This window comes from Halichoerus grypus, chromosome 3 (assembly GCF_964656455.1).
Source record: "Halichoerus grypus chromosome 3, mHalGry1.hap1.1, whole genome shotgun sequence".
Taxonomy (NCBI): domain Eukaryota; kingdom Metazoa; phylum Chordata; class Mammalia; order Carnivora; family Phocidae; genus Halichoerus; species Halichoerus grypus.
Window position 1 is genome coordinate 160295424 of NC_135714.1, and position 21759 is coordinate 160317182.

The following is a 21759-nucleotide window of genomic DNA, read 5'->3' on the forward strand; positions in this document are numbered from 1 at the left end:
CCAGGTCCTTCCAAGGTATCTGTGTCCGGGTGGCAGATTAGCCGCTGAAGCCCAGGCAGCTTCCCGCCCTTCTCCTGCTGCTTACCAGAGGTCTCTGGTCCTCCAAGTGGGCCCCTGGGGCGGGGACACGCAGGCTGAGAAGGATGCCCTCTGCAGAGGGCCCCACAGCTCTAAAAGCTCCTTCTGTTCCAGGTGTCCATGCACTGGACAATGAGGCTGGCCGTGGCAGCCCTGTTTCTGAGTCTCACGCTGGTGGTCACCAGAGACATGGAGGAAGGCGACTTGTGTTTGTACGAGGCTCTGTCTGACGCCGATGCTGTCCTCTGCAAGTAAGGCTGGGCAGGACTCTGGAAAGCAAGCGGGCTGGCCGAAATGGGGCTTGAGATCTCAGGGAGGGGTGTCTGCAGAACCAGGGAGCACTGTCTCCTCAGGCAGCCTCTGTGGACTGGCAGAGTAAGTGAGCCTTGGAGAACACCTGGATGGAGGACGGCATTAAGGAAAGAACTTGAGACAGCCTCCTGCCTTCCAGACGGCAGGCTCCCAGCCCCAGAGGGTATACGGGTCTGGTCAGCTCCCCCTCGTACCCCGGGCCTCCGGACCTGAGAGGCTGGCCTCACCCTTCCTGCTGGGACCCTGAGGGACCATCCCTCCCCACAGCCCGGACTGCTCCCCTCCCCCCAGCAAAGTGGCATTTTAAAGATTAGTGGCAGTTGACAGAGGGCGTGGGATTGGGCGCTCCCTGTGTGAGGGCGGTTGTTTGCTTTCCAGGGACGAGGCCCCGGGAGTGTGGGACAGGTGGGCCTTTTAGGGAGTGTGGCCTCTGGGTGTTGTCTAGGGAAGAGGCCAGGTGTCGGGGTGGGCTTTTTCCCTTCTGAAGGCATGAACTTCTCCCCGCCTGCGTCCGCTCTCTCCTCCCTGACCACCCGTTGGAAAAGCCAGTCCTGATTGTCCTGGACTCGTGGCTCATCCTGAGGGCGGCCCGGGCCACTTTGCTGCCAACTCTCTCTGCCAGTTTAGTGGCCAAGAAGGCTGGCATCCCGCTGAAGCCATCAGAAGTGAGAGAGTAGGGAAGAACTCTCCTTTCTTACTCGGTCTCCTTGTGTACATTTGAATCCTTACAAATGTGACTTTTAGAAAGATAAGTAATGTTTTCCCTCAAAAAGTGAGGTAGCTGAAACCCCTCTTCCCTCCCAAAAAAGATGATACACATTCTGCTCTTATCAGTACTTTTTTAAAACTCTGGTGAAACAATTGTGGGTGAAGTTTTGCGTGGGAGAAAGCGGGAACGTGGCTGCCTCTCTCATGTGGGCTCCAGTCCTCTAGGTGCTCTGTGGAGTGGAACCTTCCCGGGGGTGGACCCATTTTACTCGGGTAGGCAGAAGACCAAGTCCTCAGGAGCTGGGGAGGTCAGCTGGGCCGGATCACGATAAGGCCCCATTCCAGAGTGCCTGTGTGCTTCCCACGTTCACTGTGGAACACTTAGAAAGTGATCATAATGTGTACGGTCACTGGGAGTGACCGGCCTGGGCCCCAGCTGCCCTAGGCTCTGCCCTGCAGACCTCCACACACGCGCTGGTGTCCTGGTGGCCTGAGAGCCCTGGGGCACAGAGGGAGCTCCGATGTGTGTATCGAGCATCCTCGTATTGCCGATGATTAAATAACCTGTCCACAGTGCTCGCACACCTTACAAGGGGCAGAGCTGGGGTTCAGCCCCCTTTGTCTGACTTTACACTTAACACTCTTTCCCCGCTCGCCTCCAGCCGCTGACCTTCGTCCAGGGGCTCGGAGCTTCTCAGACTCGAGGAAAGGGGAGCTGTCTTAGTCCCCTTCGGGCAGCTCTAACAAAATGCCGGTGCAGGGCGCCTTAAAAACAGCGGAAATTTACTTCTCATCCTTCTGGAGGTGCCAGCAGATTCCATGGCTGGTGAGAACCTGCTTCCTGATTCATAGATGGCTGTCCTCTCGCTATGCCTTCACCGAGTGGAAGGCACCCCCTGGAGGCCCCACTTCCTGATGCCGTCACATTGGGGGCTGGGGTTCGGCCTATGAATTGGGGGAGGGGCAACTGCAAGTCAGTCCTTTGCAGGAGCCATTCTCAGGACTGCCTAGAACACACCAGCAGACCCCCAGTTTGAGAAACACGAACTTACCACATTAAGGTTGCCTGGTAGGAAATGTCCCATTATAAACCATCACAGCAAAAGGAGAAGTTTGTCTTTATTGCTACTGAAGATTTTCATTGGTAAAAGGTCATCACTAACTGAGAACACATTATGGACGTGCCAGACCCCCAAGGAGTGGTCAGTACCCCCTTTGCTAGACCCCCCTCCCCAAGAACGCTGCTCAGCTCAGGCTTCTTACCTTGCCAAGACAGCCCCCAGGGAAGCTGCTATTTAGAGTCTAAAAGGGAATTTGTAAAGTTAGGCCTTAATACCTGAGGGTATGAATCTAGAAAAGAGGAATTTTATGTATAGGGACAAGCAGTAGGAACACACTGTTAAGAGAAAAGCTCTTCCAGAGTAATACCTTACCTACGCCTGAGACAAGCCTGAGTAGACTGACAAAAACACTGAGATCAGAATCTAGGTTCACGGGCGCCTGGGTGGCTCAGTTAAGCATAGGACTCTTGATTTCAGCTCGGGTCATGATCTCAGGGTCCTGAGGTCAAGCCCCACCTTGGGCTCTGTGCTAGGCATGGAGCCTGCTTAAGATTCTCTCTCTCCCTCCCTCTGCCCCTCCGCCCCAACCCACGTGTGCTCTCTCTCTCTCTCTCTCTTAAAAAAAAAGAACTTAGGTTCAGTCTCCGCGAAAGAACCATAGTCACCTCACCCGCACGCTTTGGGTGAGTGCACTCAACCACCCGCTCCCGCTGCCTCCGCTAGAGCCTGGGAGCTGCCCCCCCAAAGCCCTCTGGCCTGTGCCGGAAGCTCCGCCCTTGAGAGGGGGCGTCGCGTCTGTAGGCAGGGGCCGCCTCTCTCCAATTCACCGCCCTCCTAGTTTTGCCCCCCGACGCTGCATCGACACTGCACCGAAGGAGTTGTTGCTCTGCCCCCTGATGGTCCTTCAGATGTTGGGATGTCATGCTCTGCCTTCACCCGCAGCTCTTCTACGCTGGGCGTCCTCCTCCATCCTCGCTTCTTCCCCGGGGGCCTCGCTTCTGGGCCCCACTTCTGGTTGCAGACAGACCCATTGCTCTTTTCCAAGGCTGGCGCCCCGCGCTTTGACCCCGAGAACCGTGGAGGAGAGGCTGGGGTGCCCACCGAGCCCCCTCAGACGTCTGTGAAGCCGGCCTCACCTCCACGGACCTTCCTGTCATCCTGGCTTTCAGGCCCACGGAATCCTGAGCCCTTGCGCAGGGACAGCCAGGGAGCCGTTTCCCTCTGATCCGCCTCTTACAGTGCTGAAGGGACTTCAGCGACCACCCCGTCAGACAGAAGCCCCGAGAAGCGCAGCGACTCCCCGGGGAGGCCGAGCGGCGGGCGCGGGGGAAGTCAGACCTCTGGGGTAGTTCTCCCCAAACACAGCGGCCGCTCACCTTTGTTGTGTCGCGTTTTCTGGGGTGGGGTTCCGTCGGGCAGCTCGGGCTCAGAGCCCCTCAGGAGGCTGCCCTAAAGCCGCGGCCTCATGTGAAGGGTGGACTGGCCGGGGTGGGGTGCTCGGCTCCCCAGCTTGCCCGTGTGGCTGCTGACAGGCCTTGGGCCCCTGCGTGCCACGTGGCCTCTCCGTGGGTCTGTTCGCCACACAGCAGATGCTTCCCCCAGAGCCAGGCTCTGAGGGGGAGAGCGTGCAAGAGGAGCCACAGGTTTCTTACAACATAATCTTGGAAGCGACGTCCCACCGCTGCTGCCCTCCCTTCTCCTTCCCAGGGAGTCACTAAGTCCAGCCCCCACTCACGGGGAGGGGTCACACTCAGGTGGGAGGACCAGGAGGCGGGGCTCACGGGGGGGGGGCATCGCGGACACTGTCGGCCACACCCACATCCCTGTCCCCTCAGTTCACCAATGTGGAGACCCTGGGCTGGTTGCTTCATTTTCTTTGGGCCTCCGTTTACCCACTTGGGAGAGGGGAATAATAGCAAAAGCTGCTTTGAGGTATTGTTGTACAGAATGAAATAACATGTACATGATGCCCCTGATCCATTCCCTTTCCCCCCGGCCCCATATGCAATGTGAGATAGTGACCACGCTGGGACCAGAGCCCCCTGCCGCTCCCCTCCGCACTCCCAGGTCCTTGTCAAGTTGGCCCAGAAGTCCCCAACTCTGGGGGTGGAGACAGAACGTGCCCCACGTGAGGTAGCCCATGAGCAGGAAGGGCACTGCAGGAAGAGGGCACAGGTTCTCAAGTGTGTTCCTACTAAATTCAATTTTCGATTCATTCATCTCAGGCTTGTCAGATCTTTTTTTAGGCTGATTGGATCATCTGTTTTAATCAATGACCCACTTGATCATTGCTATTAATCAACTTTGTGCCGCTCACAAATCAAATAGATTTGCCTTCTGTGTCCTGATCCAAGCCTTTGGTAAAACTGCCGAACAGGACAGGCCCGCACATGCCCCCGTGGCCCGGCCTGCGTGTGGGGCAACAGGTGGTTTCCAGACACCGGGCTGGCAGTGCCCCACGGTGTGACCGGGGCTGGGGGCACGGACCTAATCCCTGTTCTCCTGGTGCCTACCTTTCCAGGGTCCACTCTGTGGCTTGAGGCCCACTCACGGAACATCAATGTGCTGCCTTTGCTAAACTTTTAAAACATTTGTAGCAGTTCCACCGGGATAAGAAGAGGAGACCCATTCGTCCCCTGGGGAAGGCCCCTCTGGTCCTCTGTTTCCCTTCTCCCTGCCCCTTGGCCCTTCCCAGTTCTGGGCTGTGTGCTGACTCTTCATCTCTCTGCCAGTGGAGGGTCCCCTCTATCGACCTTGGACCTTGCTAGCTGCAGTGACAGGGAGTCATGGCAGAAACAAACCAAACGGTCTTTAAAATGTTGCTGTTGGGGCGCCTGGGTGGCTCAGTCAGTGAAGCGTCCGACTCTTGGTTTCTGCGCAGGTCATGGTCTCAGGGTTGGGAGATGGAGCCCTGCATCAGGCTCCACGCTGAGTGTGGAACCTGCTTAGGAGTCTCTCTCTCCCTGTCCTTCTCCCCCTCCTGCCACACGGGTGTGCTCTCTCTCCCTCTCAAAAAAAAAAAAAAATTAAAATGTTGCTGTGAGGAAAAATGAAAACCCATCCCTAAAACTTGTTCAAAAGTGATCAAAACCATGGCATCCAAAAGGAATTACTATAACCTCACCAAGAGGTATAGGAAACAAGTGAGCTGAGCAAACCGGAAGTTGAGCTAACTGGCCCGAGGCTCACCAGGGGGGCTGGCCCACAGAAGCTGTCCTGCATCTGCGGGTGTCGCAGGCTCCGGCTGCCAGCGCTCAAGGTGGGGCCTCAGGAGCCACTGGAAGGGTGGGGTGGGAGGGGAAGGTGGGACACCCCACCAGGAGGCTGTCCTTACCTTCCTCCCAGATGCAGAACTTGGGAGCACCCCCCCCAAGAGCTCTTCCCTCATTATGTCCCCACTGGGTCTCCTCCCGGCATCACCCGCAGCAAGGGAATCGTGGGCAGCTCTGGGTGACCACTGGCAGGCCGTGGAGCTGCTCAGCCACGCTGGGCTTTTTGGCGAAGGCTGAGCACCCACCCCTTCTCTGTCAGTGAATCATCTTAACCAAATGCACCCTACAGAGACCCTGGGTCTAGGTGATAAAAAAATGACAGTGGGACAGAGAGGAAGAGCAAATTAAAAAAAAAAAAAAAAAAACAGTTGGCACAAAGATTTTGTTTTTTTTAAATATCTATTTGACAGCCTGGTTTACATCCCTGAGTTTTGGTTACAGGTGAGCCCTTAAGGCTAACCCTGGTGGAGTTTTGGGAACAGCCCTCCCAGTGAACCGGATTCTCAGAGCATTTGTGCTGTTCAGCTCTTTGCAGGGAAAAAGCAGACAAATGGATTCATAACTACTGTCTTAGTGACCAGATAGTTTACCTCCTAGGAGACATTTGCATTTTGAAAGTGCAGGGAATGGTATGTCGAGACCTAGGTTATTGGGCAAGGCTTGACCCAAAGATGTGGCTTATGGAACTACCAGTGAGGATTGCAGACATGGAGAGGATCTGGATTGTTTAGGGTTGACGACTGCCTGTACCCGTGAAGAAGGCTGTGCTCACTTGCTAAACCTTTCTTCATGTAAAGAGAACATTCCTGGAAAGCAATGTGTAAATTTTGTTCTTATAAACCCAATCCTACTTTAAAGACACTGACCAGGTTTGCCTAAGGATGTACGTTCTTTCTGAGAAGTAAATACAGATGACAGTTAACACCTGACCACTGATGACACGCTGGCTCTGTTGTAAGCATTGATAGCCTACTTTACTCCTCACGCCAACGCTGTAAGTAGGTACTCTCAGTGTCCCCATTTTACAGGTGAACAAACTGAGGCACCAAGAGGTCAAGTAACTCTTAAACCACACTGATCACACTAGTTAAGTGACCACAACTAGTTCGTAGCAGGCCTAGGATTCAATCCCACTTGATTCCACATTCTCAACGGTGCTAGACTGAAGCGAGTGAGCCCTCCAGGCTCCCCTAGAACTGACATGGGCTGACCATCTACCTCTCTTCATAGGGGCCTTGAAGTTTTCTACCCAGAGCTGGGGAACATCGGCTGCATGTTTGTTCCTGACTGCAACAACTACAGACAAAAGATCACCCACTGGGCTGAGCCCATAGTCAAGTTCCCTGGGGCCTTGGAGGTAAGTGAGCAAGCCTGGCGTGGAGGAGGAGGGCTTGGTTTCTCTCTGAGCGTGCTCATCTGGGTGACTTGAAGCCTTGTGCAGAGCCATCTGGGTTGAGTAGACCACGGATGCCACAGGCAATGTGCCCTCCTGAGAGCAGCCCCATGGCCTTGGAGGAGGTTGGGTGGGGCGCTGCAGACTGGGAGCTTTAGCAGGACTCTGGGGCTGCTCTGCTGGGGCCTTTGCCTGCTCACGGAGGAGCCTGGCTCCTCAGTGTATGTGGAGACCAGCTGGTGTGTGCTTTGGAGTCGGCAGAGAAAAGGAGGAGAGAGGGAGTCCTTTCTCAAGGTGCGAGGTGGCTGGGCTTTCCGAATGATCTTCTGAATGCGGAGGAGCTAGTTTGTCATGGGCAGTGCTTCTCACGTAGGCTAAGCAAGCAGAGAAGGGCATCTTGACTCCATCATTGCAATATGAAACCCACCTAAGAGTTTGCTCACGCTTGTCTGAAATAGAAGATTGAACCATTTTTAGGAATTGGAAGTAAGTATTCTTTCTACTGGGAAATGACTAGTACTACCTTGTTCTGGAAGCTTCCCTCAGTCTGGGGATGTGGTAGCCTGGGGAAGGGCCATGCGAGTAGCAAGTGGGACTGTGGCTGCTCCCTCCAGCGGCCAGGCCAGGTCCTGGAGGTGCTGCTCCAGTGTTCTGGTCGCTGTTCCTTTCTTCCTTGACCCCTGGGCCACACTGAGCCCCCAGAGTGTCGGCGGTGGAGGGCGGCTCTCGCTTCGTCTGCCGTGTTTTACTAGGAGGTGCCCGGGGCAACCTACATACAAGGACCGCGATGTGTCCAGGAACCAGGCCACAGATGGGTGGAGACGGAAGGGCCACGGTCAGGACGTGACCGCATGTACACCACGCGCACAGCCTTCCGGTCCTGCCGGCTCTTTCTCTCTGTCCGTCTGGCCTGGGGACTCTCAGTGCTGCTGTTGATCAGGCCTGATGGCGGCCAGGACAAACACAACATATAGCAAGTGCTGGGGTGGGGATCGCAGGTTCCTCCGAGGTAGAGGGTAGATTTTTCTCTATTTCCAGAACTGTTTTCACTATCACGGAACCAATAGACTGAGATGTGTCCCACAATTTATGGGATTGGGAACATGAAGCTTTGACTGGCTATCGTGTTTGCCACCGTGACAAGCATCCTTTCCTCTGGGAGGCTAAGCAAGCAATGAGGAGGCCTTCTGGGTCTCCTCTCCCTCAACCCTGCCAAGCCTCACGCACATGACCATGCATGCACACGCACGTGCACACATGCACCTGTCAGCCCTCCTCCCTGGAGACCCGTGGCCTGGGTCACAGCGGTGGACATGTGGGAGAAGCCGAGGAGACATAGGCCACTAAGTAAGATTCTAACACTTGGAACAGGACATGGAGGGCTGCAGAAGCAGGGCAGGAGTCCAGTCCTTTAGGGAGAGTATAATGCTGCTCCTGCGACAAGATGCTCGACTTCGCCATTAATGCACTTGTCCCTGGCTCTGCCACTGAAGAGTAATGAGGTGGAACCAAAATACTTTCGTAGCCCAGCGACTGTCCCTGGAGGGATTCTCAAACTCTGCATGATATTATAGCAGGTGTCCACTAGATGGCAGTGTAGACTTTTCTGAGTACCTGGTGTACTTGGTTTGAAGCAAGCTTGGGAAGTCTACATTTGATTCAGCTTGGTCCACATGGATTGTCCTGGGGTGTTGGCATGGAATGCAGAGAAGACGTCACCCCCACCAGGTCATGAAATTTCCCACCCTGTCTCAGTCCAGAGGCGGGATGGGGGAGAAAACCTGGAGACTTATGAGGGACACAGAGCTGTGTTAAGAAAGCCAAGGAGGGTAGAGATTTCACAAAGAAAAAATTGGTCAAAGTGATGGAAACAAAGGAAGAAAAAATAATATTCTACTACTATAGAACCTGACATTTTTTGGAAATTTAACTGATGCTTGACAAGGCAGATTCAGTTAGAGTTCCCGAAAAAAAAAAAAAAATCGAGTGGTACCCACGTTATGCCGGATATTATTCATGTGTCATTTCATTTAAAGTTTTCATCAAGTCTGCAATTGAAGTATTTCTTTAGTTGAGACTGTTACTAGCAAGTGACAAAAGCCAGCTCCAACTGGCTTATGCCAAAGAGGGAAGAAATTGTTGGGTCACAAACTGAAAACTCCAGGGATGGCTTCAGGCATGGTTGGATCCAGGTGCCCAACAACATCACCAGAAATCTATTTTTCCCTTTTTCTCTTTTTTCTATGCTGGTTTTATGTGTAAATAGACTCTTTCCTTGTGGTGGCAAAGACAACCCCATCAGTTTCAGATTTGTGTTACTAGTTTATCAATCCCAGCGGGAATAGATTTGAGGCTTTTCAACCATTAAAAATCCCAGGATTTGTCCTGCTTAGATCACATGCCTATCCTTGAACTAATGACCCTGGGTAGCCCCATTAAATCTACGAAGGCTGAGAGCAGAAAAGGATGGTTCCTCCAAAGGAGAATCAAGGTGCTAGTTATCAGAAGAAGGAAAAGATATTGGGTCAGAAAAACAAGAGAAGTTCCTGTAGAAGGAATTAATCAGAGCAAGTGCAAAACTGGAAAGTGGCAGAGCCAGGTCTGCCCAACTCCAAAGGCTTGACCACCAGACCACTGGCGATGGCTCTCAGGGGAGACATCAGGGTGCTGGTACCATTGGGGAGGGCTTGCTGAATGAAGCTTTCCTGGGACAGAAAGCAGTGGTTGCTACAGAGGGTAGTGATGAAGAGGGGGAGACAGGCCGGGGACAATGGGAAATGAGAAGATGGGTAGAGCTTCCCTGAAGGGGTAGAGGGAGCAAACACCTCCAGAGAGAGAGCAACTGGAAAAGTGGATGCTATCCTGGGAATAAGGTCCCTCAAAAGTGCAGGCAGGGGGAGCCCTCAGTGACAGAGAAGAGGATCGAAAGCATTTCCTCTGGGCCCAGGGCCTGGTAAGAAAGGGCAAGCAGGTAAGAATTGGCTATGTGAGGAAAGTGCCTTGTTTCAAAGGTGATTAAAGCAATGCTACCAAAGCAGCAGGTGCCGGTGGGGCATGCCTTGGGAGCCCCCACCATCACCAAGCAAGCCCCGAGGCCCTGGAAGGAGGGGTGCAGTGGGCCTGGGACAGTGCTTCTGTGCCTACCAGAGGTCTTCCTGCCTGCACACCTTTGCTCAGGCCACTGCCCATATCTGGACCCTGCATTCTGGGACACCCTGCCTGCACCAAAATGCCTCTTCTTCTAAGAAGCCTTCCCTGACTGCCTCCCTCTTAGCCCTCTCCTCATCCCTGGCTGGTCTCTTATTTCTCTGAGCTTTTTAAATATCCCCTACCCACCAGATTTAGGGTTTACTTCCTCTGGCTTGTATTGTGGTTGCTTATTTCTATCTCCCAGAGCCTTTGCCAGTGTATAAGCTCTAGGAAAGTAAGACACCCCCCACCCCCCACAGCCCCTTACCAGCATTGCAGACCCCATGACCAGGTGAGTGAGAATGAATGAATAGCAGGTGGAAGGACACCTCCTGGAGTGTGAACGTGAGATGTGTGAGTTCCACGGTTTGCCTTTTAAGCCGCTGGGTGTCCAGGTGAGCCTGGGGGACCCTAAGCCAGCCCTAGTCTCTCCTCCACCCAGGGTGGGTGGGGGCTGAGGGCTGGGGAGGGGAAAGCCGGGAGACGAGTCCAGCGGGTTTCCCAAAAGGCAAAGTTGTGCAGGGAAATGTGGATGGTTCCTGTGCCAACAGCCCTGAGAGCTGAGAGGTGTCGAAATAAGAAGAAGTTTTCTCTCTGGGTGCTTTGACAAATATTAAGAGGCAAACATCTTAAAATGCATCCCTCTGAAGACAATGCAAACTGAAAGGACCCCGAGAAGCTTCTTGACTGAGGCTCATTCTTCACCTTGAATTTCACCAGCTGGAATCCTTTTGAAGTGAAGAAATTGCCTTTAAGTGGGGAATGTGCATTGCATTAGAGAAAAGGAACAAGGAGTCCTGCTGTCCCTCAGGTTTCCAGGCAGGCTTGGCTCCTTTCTCCTTCCCAGAAAGCAGGTGACTTTTTATGTCCCAGAAAGCGGACATAGCCCCACACCACCCTGGGCCCGCAGCATTTGTGTTACTGCCTCCTGGGGCCACCTTCTTGCCCTCACGGGCCCAGAGCAGGGACACAAGTCGGGACACAGGTGGTGGCATCTCAGACTCTCCGTGCTCAAAGAGACCTCAGAGCTAACTAGCCCGCCTCCCATCCTTCTCTTTACACACAGAGCAGAAAAACCGGGGCTCCTGTGGTCACAAAATGATTAGTGGAGGGGGGACACAGGGCTCCTGACACCCAGAGTAAGGCTGGCTAGAGCAGCCCCGGAAGGACAGGGCAGATTCTCTCATCTGGGGTAAGAAGGGGCAGGGGAGGAGCATGCATACATGGTGACTGTGGAGGAATGGGGATAATGGCGGAGGGAGGGTTGCTGTGACTCTTGGGTTTCTGTGATGGTCAGGCAGGGGAGTAAGGGTGAAACTGAGCATCTAACTTGTCCTCCAAAACAAGGTGCTTTGGAGAGTGAAGGGGCATGTGGTTAATTATCAGGATGGCAAGGGTGATAGGGCACCGTCCCATTATTATGGCTTCCAGCAAGGGACACAAGAGAACTAGATCTACAGGGACAAAGGCCGGTGGCAGCAACTCTGCAGCTGGCCGCCCACACCAGAAGTGTGCAGGGAGACAAGACTCACCTGAGCTATTGAAATGCTGGTGGGAAAGAGCCAGTGCTGAGGGCAATGCCCCATGCAACAGAAATTGGAGAGAATGGGCCCATTGGAGAAGTTCGCATCTGAGAAGAACCACAGGGGTGGCAGAGGTCAAACAAAGGGCAGGAGATTTCCAAGTTCCTCAGAGGTCAAGGGTGGGAACCGCAGAAGAAGCTTCCGAGGCCCCAGGCCTGGGCATGGGGGTGAGTAGGAAGAGGCGGGAGAGGCAGGTGTGCTCACTGGAGGTGGCCGCCCCAGGACGGGTGAGGGGTCTTCCAGGCTGCCGGACCTGTGAGCTGGAGCGCGGGCAGCAGAGCCCCTCACACAGGGATGAGATGCTATCTGGAGGCTGGAAGGGATTTGGGTGTGAATGTGAGAAAGTGCACTTTGTGGGCTTTCCAGACAGAGGTCAGGAAGGTTCGGGGCCAGAGAGGCAGGTATGGAAGGGGGTGGCTGCCAGGCTCAGACTCGGTGGGGGTGGCGCGCGGGGATCAGCAGCAGGGCCAGGTTGGGGAGAGCCATTAGATTTGGCAAATTCCCTGGCACTGCTCTTAAGGATGGAGAGAAGAGTTCCAGAACAGGGGGCTGGGAGCAGATGGTAAATCCAGGACAGGATGGGGGTTCAGCTGTGCCCCAAGTGGTAGAGGGAACTCATGACCGGCAACCCTCACCCAGGGCCTAACCTGTGACACAAGCTTAGTAAATGCTGTCAGTTGTCATTGTAAGAGACAGGCCTGGAGTCTGAAGAGTACAAGGCGCAGAAGGATTTGGGCTTCTGGAGCCTCTGGGAGGCCTGGGTGAGTTTGAGCTCAGAGGCAGGGAGGAGTGCTGACAGGCGGAGCCAGGCCTGGGAAGGCAGGTGAGGAGAGTACCCAGTGCCCAGTGGAGGATGTGTGGATGGAGGAGGACCTGCTGAGATGTCCCTTTATCCTTTGTCCCTGGCCAAAGCCTGCTAAAATCACCCAGGTGTCTCGGCCATCGGCTGTGGTGAGGCCTCTGGCCACAATGGAGCCCAGTGAGAGAGCCATGCTTATTATCATTTCTAACCCTTGCTGTCAGTGACGTGAAGTTGCAGAGAAACTTCTCAGGTAGGATTTCACACGATCCTCCTAACAATGTTGGGAGCTGGGCAGAGTTGGGAATATCCCCATAGTTGCAGATAAAGGGCCCTCCCAAGGTCACACTTGCCAAAGCTGGGGAGTAGGAGAATCAGTCTTAGATCCCCTCCAGCCCACTGTCTCTCAGCTACATAATTTTGCCTCTTGACTCCATCCTGGTTACTTGAATACGGATGGGGTTCCAGGTAGTTTCATGCCTAAGCATCTTTGCCGCCAAAGATGCACAGCTTTGCTGCACAGTAATAGGCTATAAGGCAATTTTGCTGCAAAAACTAAAATCATGAAAAATAAAAGAGGGACATTCATTAAAAATGACATAATGAAACATGAAGAATGAATAACAAAATTAAAAAGACTTTATTGTGAAATATAAAATACTTGAACATATTAAAAATGCATAGTGTAGATTCATGGCAACTCTACACATATCATTGATTTTGTGGATTGTACCTAGGTACTTGTCTTCATAGTCTTTCATTCATGCTATCATACATTTTCTTTTCTTGTTGATTTGTCTCCTTTTTCAGCCTCACACTTTTTCTCTTTTCACTAAAATTTCCTCCTCCATTGAGAGAGGTATCAGTTTCCAAATACAAGGATGCGCACCTCTAGCTGAGCTTTGTATGGCGTGATGACAGCCTTCTACACTGCTGTTTGTTTATGGCCTCTGGTCCCATGTCCACTTTGGACTTTCCAAAGTTCTAGGACAAATGTGGGTTGAAAACTCTGAGTCATTGTATAGACGGCTACGAGGGCTAAGATTATATAGGATAAAATGCACCAGTGAAACCAAACTGTCAGCCAGTTACTTTTCATCTTTTACGGCAAGGTTGCCTTACGGCCGATTACTTGCGGCGACAATGAGTGCAGCAGAGATGCTCACGGCCAAACGGCCAGGCGCGGCCCCTCGTGTCCACACTGGACTCGGGGGGCCGTTCCTGGGTCCGCCGGCTGGGGCCGATCCCGGCGGAGGCCTCCTGTCTTCCCCTCTGCCGGTCACTGTCGTGCGAGCTGGGGACACAAGCGGACGCAAACCCTGGTCCTGCCTGCCAACAGCAGCATCTGGTGAAGGTAAGAACGTGCGTGGTTGTCATCGTAAAAAGACTGACCTCGGAAGTGCTTGTGCGGCTGATGTTTTGCTCCTGGGCGGCTTCATTAGGAAGGTTCTTGGCCTTGATCTTTATTTCCAGTCGTCTTTCTCCCCCGCACCACCTTTCCTGTCGTTACATTCAGTGCTCCAGGGTTTGCAAAACCTCTGGTCAGACCCGAGCCTGACCTTCCCAGGGCTTTTTAATCAAGCCGCCTGTCCCCCGACTACAGTGGTGCTCCTCCAAGCTCAGGCAAACGGGGTGTTTGCTCAGTGGTTGGGCATCTGATGTCAGCTGAAAGCTTCCAGTCAAGTGTGGGGAAACAGGTTCCAGATGTTTTTCAGATCAAATAATGTTTCTTTGAAAAAAAAAAAAAGAACAACTGTGTGGGCCGCTCCTCAGAGGGGGCATGTAGGATCTGAAAGGAGAGTTCACTGGGTTTGCATCCTGGTTTTAAAACAAAGGTCATTCAGCAAGTGTCTGTGTGGGGCACTTCGCGTGTGTGGGATCTGTTCAGAGCCGACCGTTGGGGGTGTAAGCAGAGGCTTCTTGGATTTTAAAATAGCTGCCTGGTCCTTGTAGGAGCCATTTGGAGAGACGAATACTCAAATTTTGAATGTAGAGTGGCTTGTTGCATGTTCTCACTGGAGAGAAAAGACGGTGGCCTAAAGAGCAGTTCAGAGAAGGGTTTTGAGGCTGTTTGAATGAGTGATGATGTTATTTGTTAACACTTGCAGTCTTGGGGTGGGGGTGGAGGAGAGAAGGAGATGGAAGATCCTCTGCTGGGTGGAGCAGCAGTCCCACGGACTCTGAGGTATCTCGCTCTCTTACCTGTGCACCCTCGATGCCAGCCAGCATCCTGTTCTGTGTTAGAGCCCATCTGGCCCTCACCGCGGCTACGTGGGCGCCAGGCAGAGCCCACGTTTTACAGATGAGGAAACAGCAGCTCATGGGAAATTATCTATTTAGTTTTTAATAGACTTTATTTTTTAGAGAAGTTTTAGGTTCACAGAAAAATTGAGTGGAAAATACAGAGATTTCCTATATGCCCCTTGACCCACACACAAGCAGCCCACACTATTAACGTCCTCCACCAGAGTGGTATATGTGTTACAATTGATGAACCCACACTGACACATTGTTATCACCCACAGTGCATAGTTTACAGGAGGGTTCCCTCTTGGTGTGGTACATTGTATAGGTTTGGACAGATGTATATGACATGTATTCATCATTATAGTATCAGACAGAGTAGTTTCACTGTTCTAAAAATCCTCTGTGCTCCGCCTACTCATCCCCCAACCCTGGCAACTACTGATCTTTCTGCTCTCTACATAGTTTTTGCCTTTTCTAGAATGTCGTGGTTGGAATCCTAACCGTATATAGCTTTTTTTGGATTAATAGCATAGACTACAAGCTGGGCCTCCTGCCTCCAGTGTCAGCACCTTCTTCACTGCACAAGGGTGTGGTCACACTGCCCATCTTGGCCCAAGCCAGTGGCCAGTCATCCTGTGGCTTAACTTCCCTTTTGGGGAATTGTGCTCCCCTCAACTGGAGGTTTCTGCTGAGACTTTGCAGTGGGCAGGATCCACTCACTCCTGCACCGGCTGTCAACTTGGGCGTTGCCACCATTTGGTTTCTTGTCTGTCTCTCCAACTAGAATGTAACTCCCTAAGGACAGAGCCCTTTGTATGCTTGGAAACAGCGCAAAATAGGCAGTTTTTGTGCAGTGAGATCTGTGCTGTGATATGGAGCTAAGTGCAAGATGCTGGCAAGGGAGGGGGGGAGGTTATCTCTTGGTAATGAGAGTATAAGCGTTCCAGTTTTCAAAGCACTTTCCCTAGTCATGACAGTTCTTATCTCCCATCAGTCCCGAGAGGTGGGCCAGGCAGCTGTCTCTGCTTACACTAAGGATCCTTGGCCCAGGGATGGCCAGAGAAGGCAGATGCTCAGCCTCAGAGCCCGGCACCCATCCACTTGTTGCCTCACACCCTATTTGGGCCTTCTCAAGGCCTTGTGGGCGTTAGCTTGCCCTAATGGACAGATGTGTTAAGTGGAGTGATGAAGCCTGGGCTCCAATCCCAGGCTCCTGTACTGTGCTTTTCTTTCCTGCACTCCCTGCATCCCTATCGTCCCCAAGCATTTATTACCTGGCCACATTTACTGACTGTTTTCCACGCAGTCAGGCTCTGTGCTAAGTGCCCCATGAGGTATGATTACCTTCATTTTTCAGTCCAGAAAACTGAGGCACAGAAAGATTCCTGAGCTCATGAGTGACAGAGTCAGGATTTGAACCCAGGTCTGTATGGGTTCATCCCCCTGAGAGTAGAAGGCAACCTGCCGTGTGCCCCAAATGACCTGAGCTGTTTCCCATCGCCGCCCTTTACAAATGGGCCTCACAATATCAAATAACTTAGCAAAGGGAGAGATAAGGGGTGGGACATGGGGGTGTGCAGGGGTGTGCACAAATCAGAGACCCTTGGTTTCTTCCCCATCTCTAGGTCTGTACTGCTAAACCAAGGGAGAACCAGGGTAAGCCATCAGACATTCTAATTTCCATGTCTGAGTTCTTTCCATTGCAATTGGGAGTGCAGAGGGCCCATCCCCATGGCCTAGAGTGCTAGAGCTGCCCTGGGCAGGGGCAAACAAGGCCTAGAGGGGACAAGAAGGGAAGAGGGCCGGGCCTAGCTCCTAGGCGTGGCTCTCCAGGCCCTGGATCTGCGAAGACACACTCCTGCTGTCTCCTGGGGCTACAATTGCAAGAGCGAACACCAGAGGGAGATAGGTGACTGTCATCCTGCCCCAGGCAAGGCGAGCCTGCATACCAGCCAGGAAGGCATTGCCCAGGGCGGGCAGACAGTGGAGACCTACCCAGTAATGGAGAAAAGGAGGGTCCTGGATTTGGGTTGGGTGTGCACGACTCTGCACCCCTCGCCCCATCCCTCCCTTTGCCGGTTGCTTGTGGAAATGCCCTTCTACTCAAATACAAATATCCTTGGACTGCAATTCCTTAAATCAGGGGCCACTAACTGGAAATGCCCTCAGGGGCCAGGCCCTAATTAGGTGGATGAAATACACAGTTGGAAGGAAAGCGGGGCCAGGCAGACCCGCTTGCTTTGAGAATCCCCTTACATCCCACCTGGCATTAAAAGGATTCTTACAGTTGCGCTGGTGGTCCTCTGCTCATCCCTGGTTTTCCCTGACCTGCAGAGACTATTCAGCTTCCTGAGGATGGACAGTCCAGCGGGAATGAGAACTGCTGGGTATCAGAGCTAATTCCTTGGTTTAGAGAGCACTCGGACCCTGAGGAGTTAGTATGAGAAGCAGCCAGGCTGGGCGTTGCGCAGACCTTGTCTGTCTTAGCTCTGTTGCTCATAACTTTGTGACTTTGGATCTTCTCACTAAGATTCCTTTTTCTCACCTTAAAATAGGTATAAAATCCATTTCTGGGTAAGACCCAGTGGCCATTTCTCAATCCTAATCCTTCTGGTCTCCCCAGCAGCATTTGACCCAGTGGGTCACTTCCTCCTCCTAGATACTGCTGACCCCACACTCTCTGGATTTGCCTTCACCCTTTGTGGTTCTTCACTTCTCAGTCTGCTTTGCGGCATGCTGCTCCTCTCCCCAACCTCTTGGTGTAGGATATGCCAGGCCTCAGGGTTTGGTCTTCTCATCTTTTTCTACACTTCCTCCCTTGTGGTCTCATTCAAGGTCATGACTTTAAATGTCTTCTCTATGATATCCTAGTCACATGGCCACTGGGGTATCTCACAGGCCCCTCAAATGCAACATGTCCAACCCCACCCTCCCCCCCCAAGCCTGCTCCATCTGCTGTCTTTGCCATCTCAGCAAAGAACAACCCCAGCCTTCCAGCTGTGTTGCCCAGACATCTTGGAGTCATCAATAACTGCTCTTGCTTTCCCATTATACATCCAGTCTACCAGGAAACCCTCTTGGCTTTGCTTCCAGAATATATCCAGAAAGCTGACCACTTCTCCTCTCTTCCACCATTAACACCCTGGCCAGGGCCACCACCCTCTCTACCTGGGTTATTACAATAACCACCTAACTTGTCCCCTGGACCCCGTGTCTGCCCCAGACCCCCAGCATATTCTCAATACAGCAGCCAGGATGAGCCTTGAAATCTGCAGGTCACATGAGTTTATTCCTCTGCTCAAAATCATTCCATTTCTCCCCCATTTCACCTGGGTAAGAGCCACAATGCTCACAATGGCTTACAGAGCCTAGAATCTGGCCCACTTCACCCCTCTGACCTCAGTTCCAACCATTTTTTTGCCTTGTTCACCTGGCCTCCTTATTGTTTCTTGACCACACCAGGCATGCCTTAGGCCCTTTCCCCTCCTATCTCCGTGGCGCACATCCTCACCTCCTTCAAATCTCTGCTTCAAGGTCATCTTCTCAAGGAGGCCTTCCCATCTCCCAGCCCTGGTACTCCTGTGCCCCCTATTCCCTCCCCACTTCTTTCTATCATATTTATATCTTCTAACCTACATATAATTTCTTCATTTATCTTGTTTGTTCATTTGTTTTATCTACTCCCAGCCCCACCCCACAGCTAGGATGTAAGCTTCATGAGGGCAGGAATCTTTGGTTTATTCACTGGTGTATCCCATATACCAGAAGAGTCTCTGTCACATGGTAGGCACTTAATATTTGTTGAATTAAAGTTATTGGACAAAGATTATGAGAGATCATGTATTTAGAGCCTTCGGTGCCGACACAGGGAGCGTTCAGTAAATGGTGGTGGTTATGACCTTCTCCGACGCCCAGGTTGACTAGTACAGCCTGCAACATGAGGGCCGAGGCAGGGTGATGGCTGGAGGACGTGGGATTCAAGATAGAGGGTTGTAGGGCTTTTTTTTAAGGGTTTAAGGAGAAAAAATGGAGGGTGGAGATAGAAGGGAAATATTTTGTGGCTGGTTGAAAAGCAATAGATCTACAAGGCTGGACAGAGGGCTCTGCAGATAGTAGACACTCAGTAAACCTGTGGGATGAATGAACAAACCCCTTGGCTGGTTAGTACATGCAGAGCTGACTTTGAAAACTGAGCAAAGACCCTCAGTAAAAAGTTTTGGGGGCTGGATTGAAATAGGGACGACAGAAGGCAGAAATCGCCTGCGGCTGGACAGAGGGGGCAGGCCGCAGTAGCCTCTTCCCGGATGCTGGCCGGAGCTAACCACCCTGTGCTCAGAGGCCACCATCCCACCTGGTACTTACTGACTCTCAAGCCCTTGGGAGGCTGGACAAAAGAGACTGCCCACATCTCTGGGGAGCTGAAGTCCCCGGCTCCTCCTTCCCTCAGTGCCTCATCAAGAGAACTTGGTATTCGAGGATACCCAATGCCGGCAGAACTGCCTCTAGCTCTTCATCTTGCAAATAGAGTGATGGTTAATTTCAGGTTTGGAATCTAATCCCATGGTTTTTAACGTGCTAAGACTGGAGCTGCTCACCAGCTCTCCATACATCTGGCATTCCCCATCCTGCACTTCCCCCATCTCAGATGGGAAACAGAGCCACGTGAGGTGCACCTTTTCCAGTGTGTAATCACAGAGCAGCTATTCATTTCTTCCATTCACTAGCAAAGACCCAGGGCCCCGTGGAAAGCTGCCTGCCAGGCTGAGCGCTCCTGGAAGGCAGGAGCGGCAGACAGGTCAATTCCTGCATCTCCCTGGCAACGGTCTCTGACCCAACTCCAGCCTTAGGACCATTGGACGAGCAAATTCAGAGCCCACCTCTAGGTGAAATCCAGGGGAGCTAGAGCTGTTGATGTAAAAGCCAAACCACACAGCCATAAAATAACTGGAAAAGCCACATATAGGTGAATATTTCTCTGATCTCAGGGTAGAGAAGGTCTATCTAAGCATAAAAATCAAAGGATAAAATCATAAAGGAAAAGAAGGATGGATGTGAGTTACAACAATATTTGAAACTTCTACACTTTAAAAATGCCGTAAACAAAATAAAAATCCAATGACAAACTGAGAGAACATATGTGCCACAAATATGGCAAAGGATTATTATCTTTATGCATAAGGAGCTCTTATAAATCAATAAGGAAAAGATGAATACCCCATAGAAATAGAGGGCAAAGGATGCAGTAGGTGATTATAGAAATAGGAAAATTCATTAAAAATATGGTGGGGGGAAATGCTTCAATGAAAGGAAATGTAATTTTTATAAGTGGTACAGACTTCATTTAAAATCAACCAAATTTGCAGTTTGGGGTTTTTTTGTTGTTGTTGTTGGTTTTTTGTTTTTTCTGTTTTTTTTTTTTAGAAGAGTATATATTACAGGTAGAAGTACAAATTGCTTCAACCTTTCCAGAGGGTGATTTGATAATGCGTATTAAAATCATTAGCATGTTCATTGTGTTTGAACAGTAATTTTAGTTCTACGAATTTATTCTAATCTGATTACTTAATCAGATACATACACACAGATTTATGTAAAAGGCTGTTCATTGTAGTATTATTTAAAATAGCAAAAGGAAAAAGGAAAACCACATAAATGTTCAACAATAGATTGGTTAAATAGAATATGTTCTATCCATATGAAAATGTACCAGCTAGCCATTGAAAATCATGTTCTCAAAGACTATTTAAAGCTATTGGGAAGTCATACAATATATTTTTAAGTGGAAAAAAACCAAATGATAAAACAGTAATTTCACTACAATCTCAATTTTCAAAAATTATGTCTTTTTATGCATGAAAAAAAAAACCTAGACGAATGGAGAATACATCAAAATGTTGACATTGGATCACCTCAAGTGGTGGGATTAAGGGTGATTTTTATTTTCTCCTTTACACTTGTCTGTAATTTCCATATGTTCTCCAATGAACATGTATTACTTTAATAATAAGAAAAAAATGCTATTTGGGGAGAAAAAGAGTGAATGCTAAGAGGAAAAGATTCAGCTACCCAAATGGTCTGAGTGCTGGTTGCTGTGGAAACCGTAACTTTGAATTGCCCAACTTTTTGTGAATTACTTCCCTGCTCTGCAGGGTTAGTGCTAGGGCTGGATTCAGCGTTATCCCAGTGTGGGCATGTGGCCAGGGGGGTGGTAAAAATGGGGGGGCCTGCCTCAAGCAAAGGTCCCCAGGGAGGGTCCTGGGTTTCACTCGGGCTCCCTCTTCCCTTCCAGGTGTCCTGCAGGGGATGCTGGGGCACAAGCCGCCCTGTGTGCACAGGGGCTGGGGAGCCAGCGAAAATCCCACTGCTTCCCTGCGTAGGGTTCCCCAGTGCCTCTGTGGAGTATTCGGTAGTTCTTGTGAATCGGCGTTGCCCCACTCCCAGCCTGGTATCTAAAGATAGGGTCCCAGCAATGGTGTGGGGAGGTAGGGCAAGTGGCTTTCTTTTCCTTTTTGTGTCAAGGATAAAGATGGGGATGCGACCGAGTCCCAGGGACATTAGCCCTAAGTGGAGCCTTTAACTAAAATCCCAATCCTGGCGTGAGTCTTGACCACTTACCATCTTGCCTTCCTTCTTTTTGCCTCCTGGAGAGCAATTCCTGCACTGGAGGGGAGACAGGGATGAAGCACTAGCCCCAGGGCCTTTCAGGAAGCTGAGAGGCTGGGTACCCTGAGTGCAAAGTCACTTTCATATGCCTATTCTAGGAATGAATGTCTCGCTGCCATTTGTGAATCCTGTTCCGAGCTCTAGGGTGTGGAGAACTGGTTGATTTATAGATCGAGGCAGCCACAAGTTGGAATTTTAAAAAGCAATGTGTCCTTTGAGCAGGAGCCCGGGCTGGGGGCTTTGCAGGCTGTCGCTTTGTCCCAGGGACCAGATGGAACTTGTTTTTCTGTTCACTTGGGGGTTTAACCCTTCGTGCACTCCCTCCCCTACAGCCCCATTCAGGAGCCGCTGCCTTTGAGGCCAGGAGTCAGCCATGAGGGAGAATCCACGTATGTGAGCCTCAGTGATATTTATTGAAAACGCCTCATCTTTTCAATCCCCTGTCTCTGCCGGA

At 51.4% G+C, this 21759-nt stretch overlaps 1 protein-coding gene across 5 annotated transcripts in view; it reads left to right on the top strand.

Annotated features, from left to right (window-relative positions):
• Positions 1–21759, top strand: part of PEBP4 (phosphatidylethanolamine binding protein 4) — a 260819-nt gene that overhangs the window by 59468 nt on the left and 179592 nt on the right. For all 5 annotated transcript variants that reach the window (XM_036075109.2, XM_036075108.2, XM_036075111.2 and 2 more), the window contains exons 2-3: positions 193–329; positions 6662–6788. In XM_036075109.2, coding sequence (XP_035931002.1) covers positions 199–329; positions 6662–6788 — 258 coding nt within the window. In that variant the 5' untranslated portion in view covers positions 193–198. The remainder of the gene's footprint in view (positions 1–192; positions 330–6661; positions 6789–21759) is intronic.